Source organism: Chionomys nivalis, chromosome 9, assembly GCF_950005125.1.
Source record: "Chionomys nivalis chromosome 9, mChiNiv1.1, whole genome shotgun sequence".
Taxonomy (NCBI): Eukaryota; Metazoa; Chordata; class Mammalia; order Rodentia; family Cricetidae; genus Chionomys; species Chionomys nivalis.
The window spans coordinates 71,235,988-71,254,706 of record NC_080094.1 but is presented as its reverse complement, the minus strand read 5'-3'; the positions used below and the strand labels follow the sequence as shown (position 1 = coordinate 71,254,706).

Here is an 18,719-nt window from a genome sequence, read left to right as displayed (position 1 = left end):
GATTGTCACAGGGACCAAATACCGATGGAGGTCGTAGATGTTGCTACACATTTTACAACTCACAGTACAACCCCCGCCACAAAGAATGGACCAGCCCCAAACGGCAACTGTTCCCAGGGAGAAACCTTAAACTACAGAAACAAGAGCATGCTCGCCCATCATTCCCATAGCACCACCTCCATTTCCTGATAATTTTTCAGTAAGTTGGGCTGAAGTCTACACAACTAGAAGTAAGCACATGTGGCCAACGGCTTCTTAACCATCCAAGGGTAAAGGGAGCACAGGAAAATCATCCGTGAATGAAGGTAAAGCCTCCCCCACCATCGTTCTCATCCATTTCAGCATTCCCGGGCATGTAATCATGCAGTGATCACAGGCCACTCTGGCTTATGGAAGTTCCCCCTCTCTTCTCACTAAGTCAAGTTAAATTTCCCAGCATCCTTTGGGTTGATCCCATCAATCTGAGACCCTGAACTTTGTCCTACGGATGAATCCCATTTCTCTTGATGAGGTCACAGGGATGCTTCTGTATAGAGAACATATCAACTTCTTTCTTCTAAATCATTTTGGAAATGAAAACATTTAATGCCCTCATATTTCTTTTCCCTTCCTCTTAGCAAGAAGCACAAGGCTACAGGCCCTGTTGTTCTTGGGGGTAAGAAAAGAACATCACAACAGAGACAACAGCGAATCACAACCACATACAGTTTCATAGTTCACAGAAAACTGTGTACATTGGCTCCCCACATAGGACATACTTCAACGTAACAAAATAATTGCTTTCGTCAACTGTAGTGTTCATTCTTCCCATCAGAAGTAGAGGTTTTTGTCCCTTCATGGTACATAAATATCACTGAACAGCAGTCTTTTGAAATATTTACTTCCAGTTCTTCATCGATCATAACCCATTTGCTGTGTGTTTTTGGTTTGTGTCCCAAGGGTCGGCAGCCTCAGTTCTCATTTTCTCTCCATCCACGAGCGTTCTTCCCGAATTTATAGACCAGCCGTCGTCCGTCCACGCGCTCCAGAATCTCGCGCTTGTAGTAGTATCTGTAAGAAGGAGATGAGTTAGGTGGCCGTTCAGCCTGAGCACGGCAGGGAGTGCCCGCTCCTGTGGCCCTGCCCTTCAAGAACACGAAGTTGCTCACCTCATGGCCCGGCTGAGCTTCTCGTAGGTCATACTGCTGTTGTTCTTCTTCTTCCCCCACAGCTGGGCCACGGCCTCTGACTTCAGGAACCTGAAGATGCCTTCCGAACGGTCTTCCCATTTGATCAGTCCTGGGTTCTTGTCTGGGCTCAGCAGGATGTCCCGAATGAACTCCCATAAGTGAGTCCCTCTTGGGTCTGATGAAAAGCAAGACACATTGACTTACTAATAGCCTGAATCAGAGAACAGGAGGAATAGAGAATGTGCTGTTAACTATGTGATCCAGGCCAAGTATCTTCTACTGCTCACAGATGGCCTGGGCTTCATTTCAGACAGCAATCCTCAGTCACTTATCTAATGCGTTGGTTGTTTTAGTTACTCCAACCCTACAGCTGTGCTCCGGCCATGACGTGAGTAGAGCACCGGGAGTCTTAACTCCAGAAGCATGTTGGGCCAGGGAGGGGGTAGCAAACAGGGGTTGGAGGAACCAACTTAAAAGCTAGGCAGCTCCTGAATATGATTTTACTTCCAGGAGTTGCACATCAGAGCCCCTTCCCCTTGCAACTCAAGAGACTGAATGAGTTTACATGTATGGGACAAGCTGGTGGGGCAGATGGTAAAGACACCCCAAGTCTCTGTCATTTCTAGGTTGTACAGTTTTGACAGTTCTCCGTGCCCCCTTTAGACGATGTCTCTGAAAGTCCATATGAGTTCACAAGGTTTTCTCCCTGAGGAAATCTGACTCCCAGAGAGTGGAGTTGAGTCTTCAGAACAGTCATTTCTTGGGACAAGACCTCCCCGCAAGAAAGAGGACTGCATGCGTGCCAGTCACTCCTATCCATCTCCCTCCTTGCCTTATCCTGTTTTCCTCTAGACAAAGGGAAATCTATAACCTATGCCCACAAGTTCTTATCCACTTAGTATCCTAGTTCTAGAGAAATTAAGATGAGGGAGAAATCCCCAAGAGGCCTGGCTTTCAGAAACAGTCAACAGGGAGTCACCTTGATAGAAAACAAGTCCCCTTTAGACGCGAAGGAATAGAGACAGAGGCGATACTGCCAGGCACTTACTGTGCTTTTTGGTGTGGGACTTTACGGGGTGGTCTGGTTCCTTTTTCATATCAGGTGACTCTGCTAAGGGAAAAGTGAGAACCCTTCAGTTTACACACCTCAGGCAAGTGTCATTCTCACGACACACTTGGTCACCGCCCACAGACTACCCCCTGCATGTTGGACGCTCTGTGGGGAAAAATACTAACCGGGTAGAAATGGGGGGTCGAGGCAGAGAAGTGGGACTTGTTTGCAACTTAATATAAGAGAGACACAGAAGACTTCTGTGATAAAGGGACCCATGGGATATGGGGGAGGTGGCCACTTAGATTACCTGGGGACAAACTTTCCAGATATAAAGACAGTAAGTGCAAAATGCCTCAGGTCACTGTGCATGAAGTGTTTACACAGCACGGAAAGAAGCCAGTGTGGATGTGAAGAAGGGGCAGAGGGGTGGGAAGTGAAGTTCTGATCATTAACGCCTTACAGAAATTTTTGAAAGGACTTTGTTCTGCTTTATTCTGAGAGAGAAGGTAAACTGTGGAAAGATTTAGGTCATGCAAAGGATGTTTTTATAACATAATAAAAAAATGTAAACACCCATAACAAAGAAGGACAACGTCTAAGCCAGAGGAGTGCCATTTTTGGCATGCAAAGTTACATTTTAATCACCTTGACAAAGGGGCCATTGAGTGTCCTGAGCTCAGCACAGAGGGCCACAGTGGACTATGGAAACACAGATTAGTTTAACAAATGACTCTTTATGGTAACCCTTTCATTGTCTCCAGAGAGGAGAAGACAGAGGCAGATCTATGATGTAAAAATTCTCCTAAAACCTAAACCACTGATGTTCTCAGGTATCTATGACAGATTGACAAACTTAATCCCAGCCAAAGCTGCCTGATAGAGGCAGGGGATCAAGCGGGGACACGAGGGCAGCAGGAGACTGGATGACATGCCATGACAGCAGCTGCCCTGGAGGAACAAGGTCAATTTTCTGCTAGGTTAGGATGAAAATACAATGCCTGGGTTTATCACACAGATGACAAAGAACTAGAACCAGGAAGTCCGAAAGCTCCCAGCACTAAGATGGTGAACATTTAAGAGGTGGGGATACTAGCTAGCTACCAAGACTGATTTGATGATCACATATTATATAAAGTTACCAAACTGCCACAGCATGGCTCATGAATATAATGTTATTGTGGATTAATTTTTAAAAGAAGAAGGAACTGGAGAGATGGCTCAGCAGTTTAAAGTACTTGTTGTGCTTGCAGAGAATTTGAATTTGATTCCCAGTACATGTACATGTACCTACATGGTACCTACATGTACCTACATGGTACCTACATGTACCTACATGGTGGTTCACAACTATTCCAGTTCTAGGGGATCTGATGCCCTCTTATGATTGCCACAGTCACCAGGCATGCCCGTGGCACACATACATATGTGCAGGCAAAACACTCATGTGCATAAATAAAAAAAAACTGTTAAAGAAAGGGAAAACTAACAACTTAGTGCCCCCCAGGTGTGTGAGTATGTCTGTTTTTGTCTCTACCTCTGTCTGTGTGTGTCTGTGTTTGTATATGTCCAAAGGTACTTCAGGTATTGGGCGGACCATTGATGATCTCAATAATCAATAACTAGCCAATTCTGATACAAAATGTTCCTAAATACACGTCAATTCTTAAAAGAAATTAAACAAAAAATGTCTCTTCTTGTGGCATTATAGCAGAACTTCCTAACGCAGGGACCCCTGGTAAGGTCTTTAGAACATTCTAGACTCATCAACACTGTGCTCCGGGAGGGGTCCAGGCACGCATCTCAGAGAGCAGGCCACTGTTTAAAAGAGCTTATGAGCCACGAAAGTTAAAGGGGCCAAGCAGACTGGTACTCAGGGTTAGAGCACCCATACCAAGAAGGCACTACCAACAGTAAAATGGTAAGACAAAATAAAATACTTAAGAAAAATAACTACTGTTTATTGAGTTCTTGCCATGTGCCGGGCACAATACTAAGCATTTTCCTTGGCTTCTCTTATGTCATTCATACAATAATAATTTAAGGTAGGTACTACTATATAACTCATACAAAAACCCTATAAGGTTGGGTTTGAGTCTATGGAGGATCCGAGAAACAACCTGACAGTAGAGCCTGGCTGTAAATATCAATAGTTGGCTCCGAGAAGCTTTGCTCATGACACTTTCCTAAAAGGAGGCTCTTTGGTCACACTTCTCAGATGACTTTCTAAGAGGCAATCCAGTTCCACAGTATCTCCACAAAAACAAAGACAAAAGAATAAAATCTTTTTTATACTTCCCAATGTGTTGGTCCATCCACCCATCCATCCATCAATCTATCCATCCATCCATCCATCCATCCATCCATCCATCCATCCATCCATCCATCCCTGAACTTCTCATACATCCACATTCCCAAAAATTTCTCCAAAAACCATGGTGTGATGAGAAGAGGGATTACATAAAAGAGAAAGTCCTCATTCTAAGTAAGAATTTCTCTCCTGGCATCGATGCCAGCAGGGCCTGGACTTCTATGGCTTTCTCTGAAATCCAAAAGGACCAGTACAAGGAATTGGAAAGGGCACCTCTCTTGGCCCCCTGCAGTTTCACAGGCCAGGGTTGCAACACCCCAACAGGACATGATGACATTGAGACAGGTCTGGCACCCACCCCGGTTTCCCAGTGATACATCACCCTGACAGGGCCACGTTGTTCTGGAGACAAAGAATGGCATTTACCCAGCAGGCCACAAACAAAGCTTATTTTCCAATGAGACCCAGGAGGAAGCAGGGCCATGATTTCAGAGCCAGGGATGGCTTCAGAAAAATACAAGAGCTTCTTGGCACACTGGCCTTACTCCGCATGGGGGCTTCAGCCTGACGCAGAATCAAGTATTTTGGGGTTATGGTATCTTTGAGAACCTAGATGTTCTCCCCCAGAAAATGAAGTGTGATACACTAATGAAATTTGGTCCGTCATTTCAGGGATCCCTGGCTCACTTAGGGAGTTCATGGACTGTAGATTAAAAGACTACATTCTCTTTGAGATGACAGCCTTTTCTTCAAACTGGAACACACACAGAGAGAGAGAGAGAGAGAGAGACAGAGACAGAGACAGAGACAGAGACAGAGAGAGAGACAGAGAGAGAGACAGAGAGAGACAGAGAGAGAGACAGAGAGAGAGAGAGTCTAGATGTTCCCATATTCACATGGGAGAATAAGTAATCCAGGACAAAACGATAAATGTTTCTTCCAGACATTCTTCTCCTGCCAGCATACAGAGGAAGTCACAAAAACCCTAACAGTCTTTAGCTCTCAAGCCTTTTGATCTATGAGCTCATTTAATACAACTGCCTCCCTCCCGCCCCCTTGTACTCCCCACTGCCACAAAACAAAAGCCAGACCTTTGAAGTGAGCCATGTGGTCTAGTGATTCATTTGGATGAAAGAATGGTTAGCTCTACAGAGGTTGTCCAGCCTGGGTTTCTCTTGTTTCTCTCTCAGACACTTGGGGTCACGGTGCCTGTGGGGTCCCAGCAGAAGCAGCGACAAGACCCGAGTTCACAGTATAAATGGAAGCCTATGCTTTCAGCCTAGCTGCTTCACAAGAAGGCAGAGATTAGACGTATTTGCATATGAGTCAGCCATGAGCCATTTCTTTACGGGATATACAAATTTTAGTGTTCTAATAGACCGTGCCACCCTAGCTTGAGGCTCAGTAAGTCAGTAGATAAACACATCAAGCCCGGGATGGCATGACTGGTTTTGACACTCTCAAGCAGATCAGAATACTGGTGGCAACCATTTTATGAAATGGGCAGAAGGAAAAAAAAATCCAAACAAAGCCAGCTTCCCCGCCTGTGCTATCGAAGAGACCATCATTTGACACAGAGCCTCGCCTTAGCTCAGCTGAAACTTGCATGAAAACATAGAAAGATGTTGAACTGCACGCTATTTTATAGGACCTTGAAATAACAAGGCTAGTGCAGGTGGCAGAGGTCTTTGGGGGCATTCTGGCCCCATCTACTAGACACTAAACTATTCTGGAAGGAACCGGCACATATATGATTGCAATCAATGTCCCTACCAGACCTGAAATCCAAAGAATCCACCACCGGCAGACACCGAGTTTTCTTGTTGTTGTTTTTAAGATAGAAAGCTTGAACTATACATCTCATTTTCAAGCCTGTTACTACAGCAGGAGGATAATGGAGAAGAGGAGTGTGGGGATGAGGGTGAAGAGGTGAGGGAGACAGATTCATGAAGCTCATTTTAAGGGCTATCTAAAAGCATAGTTGGTGGTCGCAGGAGACAGCAGCTCCCTGGTGTTACAGCGCAGGTATCGGCTGCCTAGAGCCCCTGCTGTTCTGTGTTCTAGAAGATGTGAGACTCAGAAAGGCACAGGCAGACCTGGATGTGAGGTAATAGGGTTGTGACTTTCTAGAGTATGTGGGGAGTAGTTGGTTCATCTTTATCCTTAGTGGAAACCTTTTGCCTCCTCAAAGACCCGACAGGAAAGAATGGAAGGTGACACCACAGGAAGTGACACCACAGGAAGTGACACCACAGGAAGTTGGTGTGGGAATTAATGGGTGACTTGGGTGCTTTCTTCAGTCCTGAAGCTGGTAGTCTTCTCTAGATGGCAACAACTGCCACAGAAAATTCCCCAGATGGCCTGTTCCTCCATAGTGGCAGATACCCTACTCCTTTTCTGACATTGGCCTTGCTTCCTGGTTTAAACAAATCCCTTGGAAGGATACACACTAAAGGCTTGGGGGACGGGGCTGCCTTCAGATCTCAACTACAATACCAAAGGTGCTTAAACTAGCTCCCAGCTCTCTCCTTCATAGACCCAAAGAGGTCCAGAAACAACCAGGTCAAGGAACGACATGAAATCTTTTGTTTAGCTAATTCTTATAGTACACAGATAAATGTACCTAATGTCTGAAAGCCCCTGCCCAGGCCTAACCCCCAATGTGCCATCATGGCTATAACCTTTGACAAAGCATCATGCATGGATAGCCCCTAGCTGTATCCAATCAGGACAACGCAATTGTTGAGAACATAACTGACTCAGGGCAGATGCTCTGGCTGCAGAACACTGAAGACCCATCAAGGTTAGTCTTGGGTCGGGGAGGGGGATGCTGGGATGTATGTTTGGGATGCAATTGAAAACTAATTCTAGCCTTCTCACCAATAAATACAAATAATTTCACCAGGTTTAAGTCCAAAGCAAATTTGTGTTAAGAGAGAGAGAGGGGGGGGGGAGGGAAGCAGAAAGAGAGAGACAGACAGACAGACAGACAGACAGACAGACAGACAGACAGACTCAAGGAACTTTTGTTGTTTTGTTGTCTCGAGGGAGTGGCTAGTTACAGAGTGCACAGGAGAATACTTCTGGAGGATCAGGAGCTGGCAGTCTTTGGTGTGCACATACTGGCTGGGAAGCACACCTTCTCATTCAGATGACAACTCAGTTCATTTCCTAGATTTTCAGTGAGAATGACTCCAGCAAGGTAGAAAGGTAGGGCGGCAAGTAGGTTTTATTGATAATTACTAAGCGTAGGCAGGAGGCAAAGCCAGTCTGTGTCTGGACAACTTACCAACTGGAAGGTGACTGGAGGTTGTCATGGAGATCTGGGCCCGGCAGAAAGTTTTACTGTCCAGCAGATCTGCAGGAAACAAAAAAGGAGGCAAGGGAAAGGACATGGAGAGAGCCTCCTGATGACACAATACCGAAGCAGAAGAGCATGCAGAAGGGCCTTCGGAGTCCGAGAGTTAGTTACCTACTGTGCTACCATAGCTGGGCTCGTAGAGATAGCTCTCTTCTTTCCACGTGTTCATAAGAGAAGGATCTGCGAGGAACAGAGAATGGGGAAGGTCAGCAATTGTTGTCTCTGGGTCGAAGATTTCCCATTCTCAATGTCTGCTCATTCAAGGGGCAGAGGGAAGGAAGAGGCAGCCATGAAGAGTAAGAGTCTACTCCAGCTATGTGTCTCTTTATAACAGCGCCGGCCCATTTTTCTCCCAGCTCCGCGAGGCTAGCTTTGTTATGGGTCTAACCTTGTGATACACAGGCATTTTCTTCCCAGGTCCTCTCCTAGACCAATGCTCCTTTCATCTAGAATTGCTCCAAACTTGCTTGACCTCACTTGACCTCACTCCTACCACATAATCACCAGAATAATTTTACTTTGGAGTGGAGGGAAGGCTTTGCCAGAGATGAAGACAAGTATAATAAGGGATTAATGAGCGTTCTTCTTTCTGGGGGTCATAGGGAACAAGTGGCGTTTCTTTCAGAGAAAAACCAGGACAGTTTTCTTACAATTCCTTCACTGCTGAATTTCAGAGACTAGCCACTCTTAAGATGAGTGATAGCTGCTGCTGCCTGGGTTTTCTCCAAGTAAGTTAAGGGGTGATATAAATTCTCAAAACTCCGGAGAAGGTGGAAAATGTTACCAAATCACAGGGTTTTTTTATGGGTGGGCCTTTGTATCTCTAGGAGAAGCAGAAAATGGCCCCCTCACTCCCAGTTTCTTCTCCTGAGTGCTATGTCTCAAGAGTTAGTCGGAGTGAGACACACTCTTCAGATTGAGGATTAGAAGGGAACTCCCTTCCACCTGCCCCAAGTAAGCCCAACTCCCACACAATGACAGATCCAGGCCAGTCTCCAACATAAGCAATTGCTCTGCGGGCTGGCCAAGAGCTTGACACTCTTAACTGACGTCAAACTCTTAGCCCCCCATCTGGGCTACTTTGACTTCCCTGATACCCAAGTTCCACATGTAAGGACCAGGATGGCAAGCCATTGGTGGAACTGTGTTTTGTTTTTATAGCATAAATGATATAAAGCCTGACTCACTGGCTAAGCCCTCCTGTTTACGACATGGGGATTTAGCTGGTATTTGAACTCACAGCTACGTGTTTGGGCACCCTAAGCCCAATCTCTTGGGGTTACACCCTCTGTCCTTGTTGGGTCACCTTGTACATCTGTTGTTGTCTCTAAAAACAACTTCCAAAGAGACTTGGGGGCGTTGGCCCCTCTGTGAGTCTCCTCTCCCCCCTTCCCAGGGTGGACCTTCTCCACCCTTAAGCTCAACTTTTCTGAACCAGTAGCACAAGAATGTCCGGATGGTCAAGAAGGATTATCATCTTCTTTGGGGCCTTTCCAATATCACCCTGGCCCCTGCAGCAGGGTTATATGTAAGGCCAAGGCCATTCTCTAAGCCAAAACCTGATTTGTCTCCAGAGCTTGGGCAGACCTACAAAACACAGACCATCCGAGTTAAAGGACAGGCCTAGGGAGGCCTGGTTAATATGCTTGGCAGCTATTTTTTTTCTTTAATAATGGCAGACCAGGGCCCTTATAAAAGATTAAATAACTACATGAGCTAATTTTGGTGCCAAGTGATTCAAACCACCCCAGGTCAAATCATGTCCTTGGTGACTATCGCACAACCCCCAGGGAGACCTGAGGTAAGCTTTGCCAGCCCACGTGGCCTATAATCTGTGTCTACCTGATGTGGACACAGGGAGTGACTCAAGCAGTGCCACCTGTGTAATTTTTTTTTTTTTTTTGTGCCCATGAAGTTTAGGGGACAAAGGAAAGAGCACAAAAATGAATGCATTATGAAACTGTAGACTTTGCTCAGGGCTCAGGGTAGGATCTTTCAAGTAGAAATATCCTCGCAAGGACTGGGCTCTACAGTCACCTTCAACGTCCCCAGGGAAGCTCACTAGGGCCCAGAGACTATGCTAGCTACAATATCAAGACAGCATCTCCCTCCTTGTGAAGCTCACTCCCATGGAGAGACACGTAACAAAGACTTCTTCCTTCCCTTGCTTTTCTGAACCCAGTCTCACTTTTGCTGAGAAGAAAGCCCACCTTAAAGTTTGTATTTACGCAGTGACTGTCCTTGGATCTGGATGGTACTGTGACCAGGGGAAGGATGCCTCAGCACCCATCCATACATTAGACATAATCGGTGGCCACTGGTCCCAAGGGCAAGGAAGAGGCCCCTTGGAGGCAGGGGAGTCACCTCCGCGGATTCCCTGCCAACTCTTCGCCCATGCTCCCCTGTTCTCCCTCCTCTTTTTCTCCCCAGGGCTTTGCCTGGTCAAGTTGGCTCCCTCAGCCTCTGTCACTCACCTGCTTGTTCAGTCTTGACAATGACATTGTGTGTGGACTGGAAAAGGTCACTGCTGCACTGGCCTGTGAAGGACAGATGGAAAAGTCAAAAAGCCCAGACAGAGTCCAAACTTGACATGTTAATAAGAACATAAGGCTTCTTTGAAGAGTGTCTGCCATCTTGCTGCCTCTCCCGGTTTGTCGGTGGGAGTCTCCCCACCAGGCTCAGCACACCCGAGTCTGGGACGGTCTCTGTCCCCAGAGAAGTCCTAGTCCTAGGTACCTGTACGAGTGGGATTAATTGGTGGTAGAAGTAAACAAGAATGTCATCTTCTCCAATACTAGAAGCGGCAAGACTTTGCTATTCTAGTCTGTCTCCTCCTCGGTAAAGTCAGGGGATTAAATTGGATAAAATTACTTATGTGACCTCTGAGATGCTGTCTCACACTCAGATAACACATGAAATGAAAGTAAAAACACACAGAAAGGCATTTTACCTTCACCAGCACTCAAGACTTTGATCTTAAACTCAATCAACCCCACCTTTATTAGATTCGTTTATGAGTCACATCTGGATAAAATACCAGGAGTTTTCTTTCCTTTGCCTATGCCTTCAGCTCTCAGACATGCAGTGCTTGCCATATAGCCTCCTATGATACCAGTAGTTCATAGTCCTGACCTTTAGTTTTCCCATCTTCAAAATGGGTACGATATTTTGCCATAAGGGACATTTGATGAATCAATTCACAGTACAAATAAAGGCGCAATAAATGCAAACTAGTGGAATCTGTGTGGAAACGGAAACAAGCCCAAGGTGAAATGCCTACCGTTTGGCACTTAGAGGCAAGAACGGTAAGACCAAACAATTCATGGAAGGTCAAAGATGGCCACCACACCTCCCAAGCCTCCCTGCCTCAGTCTTCTGTCAGAGCAAAGCTTCACGGGAGTGCAGATAATTAGAGTGGTATTTTTAATTCTTCACCTATAAGTCTGCTCTTTGCAAAGATTCCTGAAGGTTATTTAAATAATAGAGCCTTGTTTTGTGTGATTCCAATAAGAAAAAAATGAGTAACCACCACCGTGAGGTGAATGGGAAGAAGGGAATGCCAGGGTGCCAGATGAGGACATCCATGGCTGCTAGAAATATTGCCAGACTCCCCGCTGATGGCAGCTGTCCTCACGGCTCCAGAGCTCACGTTTACTGAGCCCTGGTTACTTGTCAGACACAGGCTCTACTGAGACATAAATTCACTTTCCAGTGGGTCAGCTTGCTCTCTCTCTTTGTGTGTGTGTGTGTGTGTCTGTGTGTCTGTGTGTCTTTGTGTGTGTGTGTCTGTGTACTATGTCACCATGAACAGTTTGCAAAGTGGCCTCCTGTGTGTGAGATAAGAAACCCGAGGAAAGAAATATGATGTTTTAGGAACTATTCTGTTTTCAGAAGTATTTTCACTATAGTTCTATTTTTAAATATTTATTAATTGTGTGTGTCCTCATGTGTGTGCCTCTGTGTGTAAGTGTGTGCACATAAGCACAGGTACAGCATGGATTGTCATAGGTGTTGGGTCCCCTGAAACAAGGTTTATAGGAGATTGTTCAGTCTCTGATGTGGGTGCGGGGAACCAATGCAGCCCCTGCAAGAGCAGAGCATGCTTTTCACTGCTGATGCACCTTTCCAGCCCTAGCAAGAGGGAGTGGGGTCAGCCTTCTCCCATCCAGATACACGGATCTAGGTGCACTCGCCTTCTTAAATGCCCTGTACTCCCATTTTAAGAATGTGGGTCTGGGTTGGGTGCACTGGTACATTCCTGTAACCCTAGACCTTGGATGGCTAAGGACAGAGGATTTTGAGTTCAGGGTAAACCCGAGTGACATAGAGAGTTCAGGGGCAGCTATATAACCACATAGTCCTACTTAATCTCAGGATAACTGGACCAAACTTTTAAAAATTAAGATTAAAAGATTCTAGGCCAATAAGTTTTTCTTCTTGTTTAAAATTACTGATGATCTTTAACAAGTAAATGAACGACTGAGAATTAAGTTCTTCGACTCTGTTAGAAAATGAAGAGAGTTGGAGAGATGGCTCAGTGCCTAAGGGTGAGCCATCTTGCAGAACTTAGCAGAGGACCCAGGTTCAGTCCCTAGCATCCACATGGTGACTCATAACCATCCATAACTCCACTTCCAGAGGATTCAGCACCCTCTTCTGAGCATTCTATGGATACCAGGCACACATATGGTGTAGATACATACATGCACAGGCAAAATAAATAAACAGTCAAATGAAATGAAATACATAGGAATATTTTTTTCCCATGTAAAGGAAAAGCCTTTCTTATTATGACAAGTATTCTGTGGACACGTGGACAGTTTTGTCTCTCTGCAAATGAAAGCGGCCACAGAGGAGTTCCGTCACTGTTTCTAAAGGATTAGACACACCGTGCTAGGCTTTGCACCTCTCCTCTCCTCTCTCTGCTCTTCCCTGTCCTGGGAACCGGTGAGCTTGTGTGTCATGTCTACAGGGAGCCCAGCCAGCGGCGGAGCCCCTGTGCTTCCCAGCACCACTCACCGTTCCACTTGAGATGCTGCAAGCTGTTGTAGAGCAACTGCCCAGCATTGCCTGCTGCCCTCGTGAACTCCTGCAGGCTCATGCTGCACAGGTGTTCTCCGCTGATATCAAACTCCTGGAAAGGGATGCAGCTGGCGTCCAGCTGGTTGGTGTCCAGGAGGTGCTGCAGCCATTCCCACACCTGGTATTTGGTCCAGTACTGAGGGTGGATTTCATGCCACTGGCCCCCAAAGAAGCCACTGGAAACTGCAAGATAGGACATGGCCCTGTGAGTGGCCCCTGCTTGTTCCTGGGCAGTCTCAGACACAAGAGGCACGACTGTGTGATAATATTAATGCAGACCAGAACCAGAGGCTCCATCCTGCGAGCATCACCGTGGGGGCTGAATACAGAATGTGCTCTGCATAGCAGCTTCCTTGCACGTGGGGGCGTTTTACCTAGTAGTGGCAGGGCATCTTCATGTTCTTCCTAATGTGACAGCAAATACTAGATAATACATGATACCTGAAGTTCCCTGAGCTCACTCCCCACCCCACCCACAAAGAAGTACCAAACTAAAAGAGTTGGCTATAATTTCATCTACTTTCTAGCTGATTGTACATATGCAAATACAATCACCTTGCCAGAACATCTCACCAAAATCCTAACATCCCTTACGGAACATGTCATATTCGCATATACAACCTGCACATTTCCCCATATTTTCAATTATCTCTAGATTAACTACAATCCCCACAACAATGCAAATGCTGTGTAAATAGTTAGTGATAGATTGTTTGGAAAATAATGACAGGAGAAAGTTTTGTATTTACTCAGAACAGATGCATTGTATGTGTGTGTATGTGTGTTGTGTGTCTATATGTTTGTGTACATGCAGGTGCATGCACATGTGTGTTGAGTGGGTGGATGAAGACCAGAAGTCGATGTCGGTATAGTTCTCCATCCCATCTCACTGATGTGGATAGACTGGCTGGCCAGGGAGATGCGGTGATCTACCTGTCTTTGCCTTTCCAGTGCAGAAGTTACAGATGCGACCCACCACACCTGCCTGGCTCTCACACATGGACTGGGGTCTGGAGTTACAGGTGTGATCACCACGCCTGCCTGGCTCTCACACATGCACTGGGGTCTGGAGTTACAGGTGTGATCACCACACCTGCCTATTTCTCACATATGTACTGGGGTCTGGAGTTACAGGTGTGATACACCACACCTGCCTGGCTCTCACGCATGTACTGGGGTTGTGTTTTCCCAGCAAGGGCTTTAGCCATGGGCCCATCTCTCTAGCCCCAAGACGCATTTCTTAAATTTGGAGTTGATTGAGTCTTTGGTGTGGAACCCTGGGAATCAGAGGGCTGATCATAGTTCTGTCTCCCACTTCTTTTTTCCCCTCTTACACACGCAGTAAGACAGAGAAAGGCAGAGATTTAGAGACAAAAGCTGAGATTCATCAAATATAGATTATTTTCCACCAAAAATGGGGCCTTAAATTAAGCTTCCCTTTCTTGATTGATTGCTTTGCTCTTACCTGGGTGACACATCTCCTGCTCCAATGCCCCTTCTCTGCTCAGGTCCCTTCACAAGCTCCCTACTATTCCCTGGACTAAGATATGAAACTGCAATGCCAGGCACTGAAGCACTTGGCCAAGTGCTTTTGAAGTGGCTAGTGTCCTCTGTGTTTTTTCGGGTTGGTCCCCAGGCCCCTTTCTGTCCCATCATTTGCTGCTGTTTAGCCTCTAGCTGAATTCAGAGCTGCAGTTCCCCCAACTCACTTTGAGAACTGAACTTCTAGGAATCATGCTTAGGATTTCTCTCACGGCACCTGTTATGTTCTGCTTATCTCTATAGGCGCCTAAGTTCTGGCTTATTGTCCTTTGCAAAGTGTATGTTCAAGGTCATGGACCTTCTATCTTACTCATCTTCATATTATATCCATAAAACCTCCTTGGGAGCCGTGGTGGAAGCTCATTACCTAGTCACTGTGATTCAGTTTAGCTGAAGATCAAATAATGCAGGAATATAGTTGTACTGTGAGGTAAACTGGATGAAGATGTACATTCTGGTGACTAAATTGCTGAGCATGTTATATTTTTAATAGTCTGTGTACATGACTGCCTTGTGCTCACTTAAGAGAACTTCGGAGAACCAGCCTAAAGGCATGGGAGCTAGAGAAGAGAGCACCAGCCTCTAGGGCTGTGGTGCAAACTGAAGGCCCTCAAGGACTTCTGAAAACAGAGATAAAGGGGAAGAGAGCCCTCTTCCAAGAAAGGAAAGTCAAAGGTAGACACCTTGTAAGCCAGCAAGCCCGAGCCGGGAAATGTAACTGAACTTGACACAAACTCAAGATCTGGACCACTGTGGCACGGCTTTTCCTGGGGAGATGTAAACAGGTGTCTGCTCACCAAAGATAGGACACCATCAGCAGACCAAAGACTCAATACCAAGTCTAGCTGGGTGAGTTGTTGAGTTTAATTTCAGGTTACTTATAGGAGCATGGGTGAGGGGTTCATCACAGAATTGTTGGTGACCCTAAACAGTAGTTCCAAAGGAGTCTCCTCCAGCCTGCAATTGTTCACTGTTTCTGTATCTTCAGGGAGGCCTGGAACTTTGAGTACTGTGGAGGGAGGAGCCTTGAGAACTGTGGAGGGAGGAGCCTTGAGAACTGTGGAGGGAGGAGCCTTGCATACTGTGGAGGGAGGAGCCTTGAATACTGTGGAGGGAGGAGCCTTGCATACTGTAGAGGGAGGAGCCTTGCATACTGTGGAGGGAGGAGCCTTGCATACTGTGGAGGGAGGAGCCTTGTGGACTGGGTTGGTTTTCCCTCCACAAAGCAATGTTAGTGGGTCCCATCATATGTGAGTCTCCTAAGAGTGGTCCCAGTTACTCCAATTTCCAGAAGCCACAGCTGAGCCATAATCGAGGGACAGCATTCTATGAGGAAATGTATTTACAAGGAAAATACCTCTAACTGTCCCTTCAAAATCATGCTGGCTGAAGTATTTAAAACTAAACCACAATCCCAGAGAACTTAGACAACAATGCAGACACTAAGAGAGACTTACATAGATATAATCTACATGGGAAGTAGAAAGTAGAAAAAGACAAGATCTCCTGAGTAAATTGGGAGCCCATTGGGGACTTTGGGGGAGGATTAAAGGAGGGAGGGGAGGGGCAGGAGGGAGAGCAGAGAAAAATGTAGTGCTCAATAAATATCAATAAAAAAGAAAAAATATACATAATTTATGGCCCCTCCCCCCCAAAAAAAAAGAAAAAAAAAACTTCCGCGTGACTGCAATCGCTAGGGACTACTGCCTAAATGCAGACCCCAGCACAGGAGGTCTGGGCTAAGGTCTGAATTTCTGCGTTCCTAGCAAGCTTTGCCAAGCTGCTGCTGTTGTTGCTGGACTGTGGAGTGACAGGGACATTCGGGACTCTCCATTCCCATAATGCCTCAGAGCCAACCCTCTAACGTACCAGAGGAGGGATAGGAAGGGGGAGCGGGGAGGGTCTTAGGCAACCTCACTTTTTCTCCCCCTTTAGAATCTAGCCTTTGCTTCCAGACCTCACAATCAAGAAGAGGCAGGAAGGCAAGGTGACGGTCGTTGCTGTCTGGGGCTCACCGGGTGAGTTTCATTGCTCCCAACATACAGCTGAGCAGCGTGTTCCCCTAGCCCCTCCTACACGGGAGAGCAACAGGGGAAGAGGGGTGGTCCAAAACTCGAGGTCTATAGAAACCCTCCCCCAATACAGAGCTTATGCTGGACGCTTCCTGTCCTTGTCACCATTTTTTATCCTTGTATCTCACACACGACGTTGGCTGAGCATGAGAACTAGGTAGGTTTCGGCTCTGTAACAAGTAAGCTGTGGGTTTGTCGTGAGCTCAGGGGCAGAACAAGGGCCTTCTCCCCATGCACTCAAGGTAACCTGATTATGGGCAGCTTCTGATCCTCTGCTCCTACCTGGGAGAGCAGAGCTAGAAACTTGCCTGAAGTTGGCTGGGGAAAGGCGCCTCCCTCGTCAGGCAGAGTCAACAGAGTCCCTCAGTGTCAGGGAAACTGAAAAGCCAGTGGGTTCTGTTCTCTGCCACGCAGCTGCTGTCCCCCTCCCCTGCAGTCCCGATAAAGATCAGCGTCTTCTTGACACCTCCCTCTCTCCCTAGCTAGGGAAATAAAAGTGACTTCTGAATTCTGCTCCCTGCTCAGTCCACTGCTTCACTTTTCTCCAAAGCAAATAGTAGAGCCAATGCCTGGGGCGCGCAAGCCAAGACTTCCTGCTCTCTTTGGAAAACTGTTTTTTTCTAGGCCTTCACGGCAAGTTCAAGGTCTGTCACAGAATATGCAACTGTCCAGAAAGGGCAGCAGTTTTAGGAGACAAGTGATTTAAAACAGGAAGGCCACCTGTTTCAAACTTCCTGCCATGCTTGGCTGGGATTCCAAACTAAAAGAGGAGTGCCACGTGGACCCGCCAGTCGGCAGAGAATGTCACCCTGCCATTTACGCTCACCCCTACTTCTCAATCTGGTCTCTCTAACAGGACACATCTGTGTGTCAAGGTAAACACGGGCAGCAGCAGCTGGGGGGAGGGGGTAATTGGCAGCAGGTTGGGGTGCACTGAGCTTTCTAAACCAGCACTGTCAGACACCCAGCAGCCTGGTTGTGCTGAATGCCTTCACAAGGAGGCATGGAGACCCTGGTTCAGCTTTCCTGGGAGCCACAGGCTGGATCACCAACCATTGCACACCACGAGGTCCTCCCGCTTGGAGTCTGTATGTTCCAGAGTAACGCAGTGAAAGCTGGCACCGGGGTTCCCTGACAAATCTCTTTTCCTTAAACTGGGATGTGATAGTAAATAAGCTACGAAGTTTAAATTATTATAACCCTTTTTTCTTTAACCCGTGTGTGTGTGTGTGTGTGGTGTGGTGTGTTAAACGCATGTGTATACTCATGTATGCCTCACCTCATGATTCTATCTTGATATCCTAATGAAACACTATAGAAAACTTCAACAATATGTCTCCCTTCCCTTGGGACATCTCATCTACCACCTCTAGTGCCAACCCCAAATCTTTGCATTTTGGAAGGAGGCAGTGATCTTTGTCAAATGGGCTCTGGCATAGGGGCCTGGAGGACTACAGGGCAAACAGCACTGAAAGTTTTCTCATATAAGAAAGTATGAATCAGTGATAAAGTCTGTGATAAACAATGCACTGAATTAACTGGAGAAAAGGAGGGAGGGACGGAGAGAGGGAGGGAGAAAGGGAGGGAAAGAGAGAGTGAGATTTGTCCCTAGCCTCCATGTCATCACTGAGTAAAACCTCTACTTTTCAGGCATTAAGGTGGAAAAGAAGTCAGACCAGGAGACGATAGACATGGGCAGTGCCACCAGCAACCAACAGCTGCAGGACCCTTACCATTGCATGTGGGGTAGCTGTCCGTCCAGGCTGCCTGCTGGTGGAGAAGGTTGTTGGCTGGGTTGAGATTCATTACACCACTTCCTTCCAGAATCATGATCTGCAAGGGATCAAACAGTCATCTAATCAGCGCCGCTTAGACACTCGCTGGAGCGTCCACAACATGGAGTTCATTAAGAAAAGAAGACAGAAAGAAAGAGAGGGAGAAAGGAACGTGTCCTTCCACCCATTGCCACAGCCCTTTCAGTAAAAGCAAAACTCATGGCAATTAAAATTTTCCAGGTTCAATTTTCATATGCATGAGGCAAGTTTTTATAGCCACCCATTCATAAATGAATAATCTCTGATCAGAAACGAAGCAGGGAAGAAAACACAATACCTGCACACAGGGCAAGCCT

The 18,719-nt window shown here is 46.5% G+C and overlaps 1 protein-coding gene across 1 annotated transcript in view; it reads right to left on the bottom strand.

The window, feature by feature from the left end:
• Positions 1-686: 686 nt before the first annotated feature.
• Positions 687-18,719, bottom strand: part of Ehf (ETS homologous factor) — a 38,474-nt gene continuing 20,441 nt past the window's right edge. Inside the window, exons 2-9 of the mRNA XM_057781193.1 lie at positions 18,322-18,421; positions 12,912-13,157; positions 10,367-10,429; positions 8,004-8,072; positions 7,821-7,889; positions 2,218-2,280; positions 1,149-1,344; positions 687-1,050 (exon numbers count right to left, since the gene is read on the bottom strand). Coding sequence (XP_057637176.1) covers positions 951-1,050; positions 1,149-1,344; positions 2,218-2,280; positions 7,821-7,889; positions 8,004-8,072; positions 10,367-10,429; positions 12,912-13,157; positions 18,322-18,418 — 903 coding nt within the window. The 5' untranslated portion in view covers positions 18,419-18,421 and the 3' untranslated portion in view covers positions 687-950. The remainder of the gene's footprint in view (positions 1,051-1,148; positions 1,345-2,217; positions 2,281-7,820; positions 7,890-8,003; positions 8,073-10,366; positions 10,430-12,911; positions 13,158-18,321; positions 18,422-18,719) is intronic.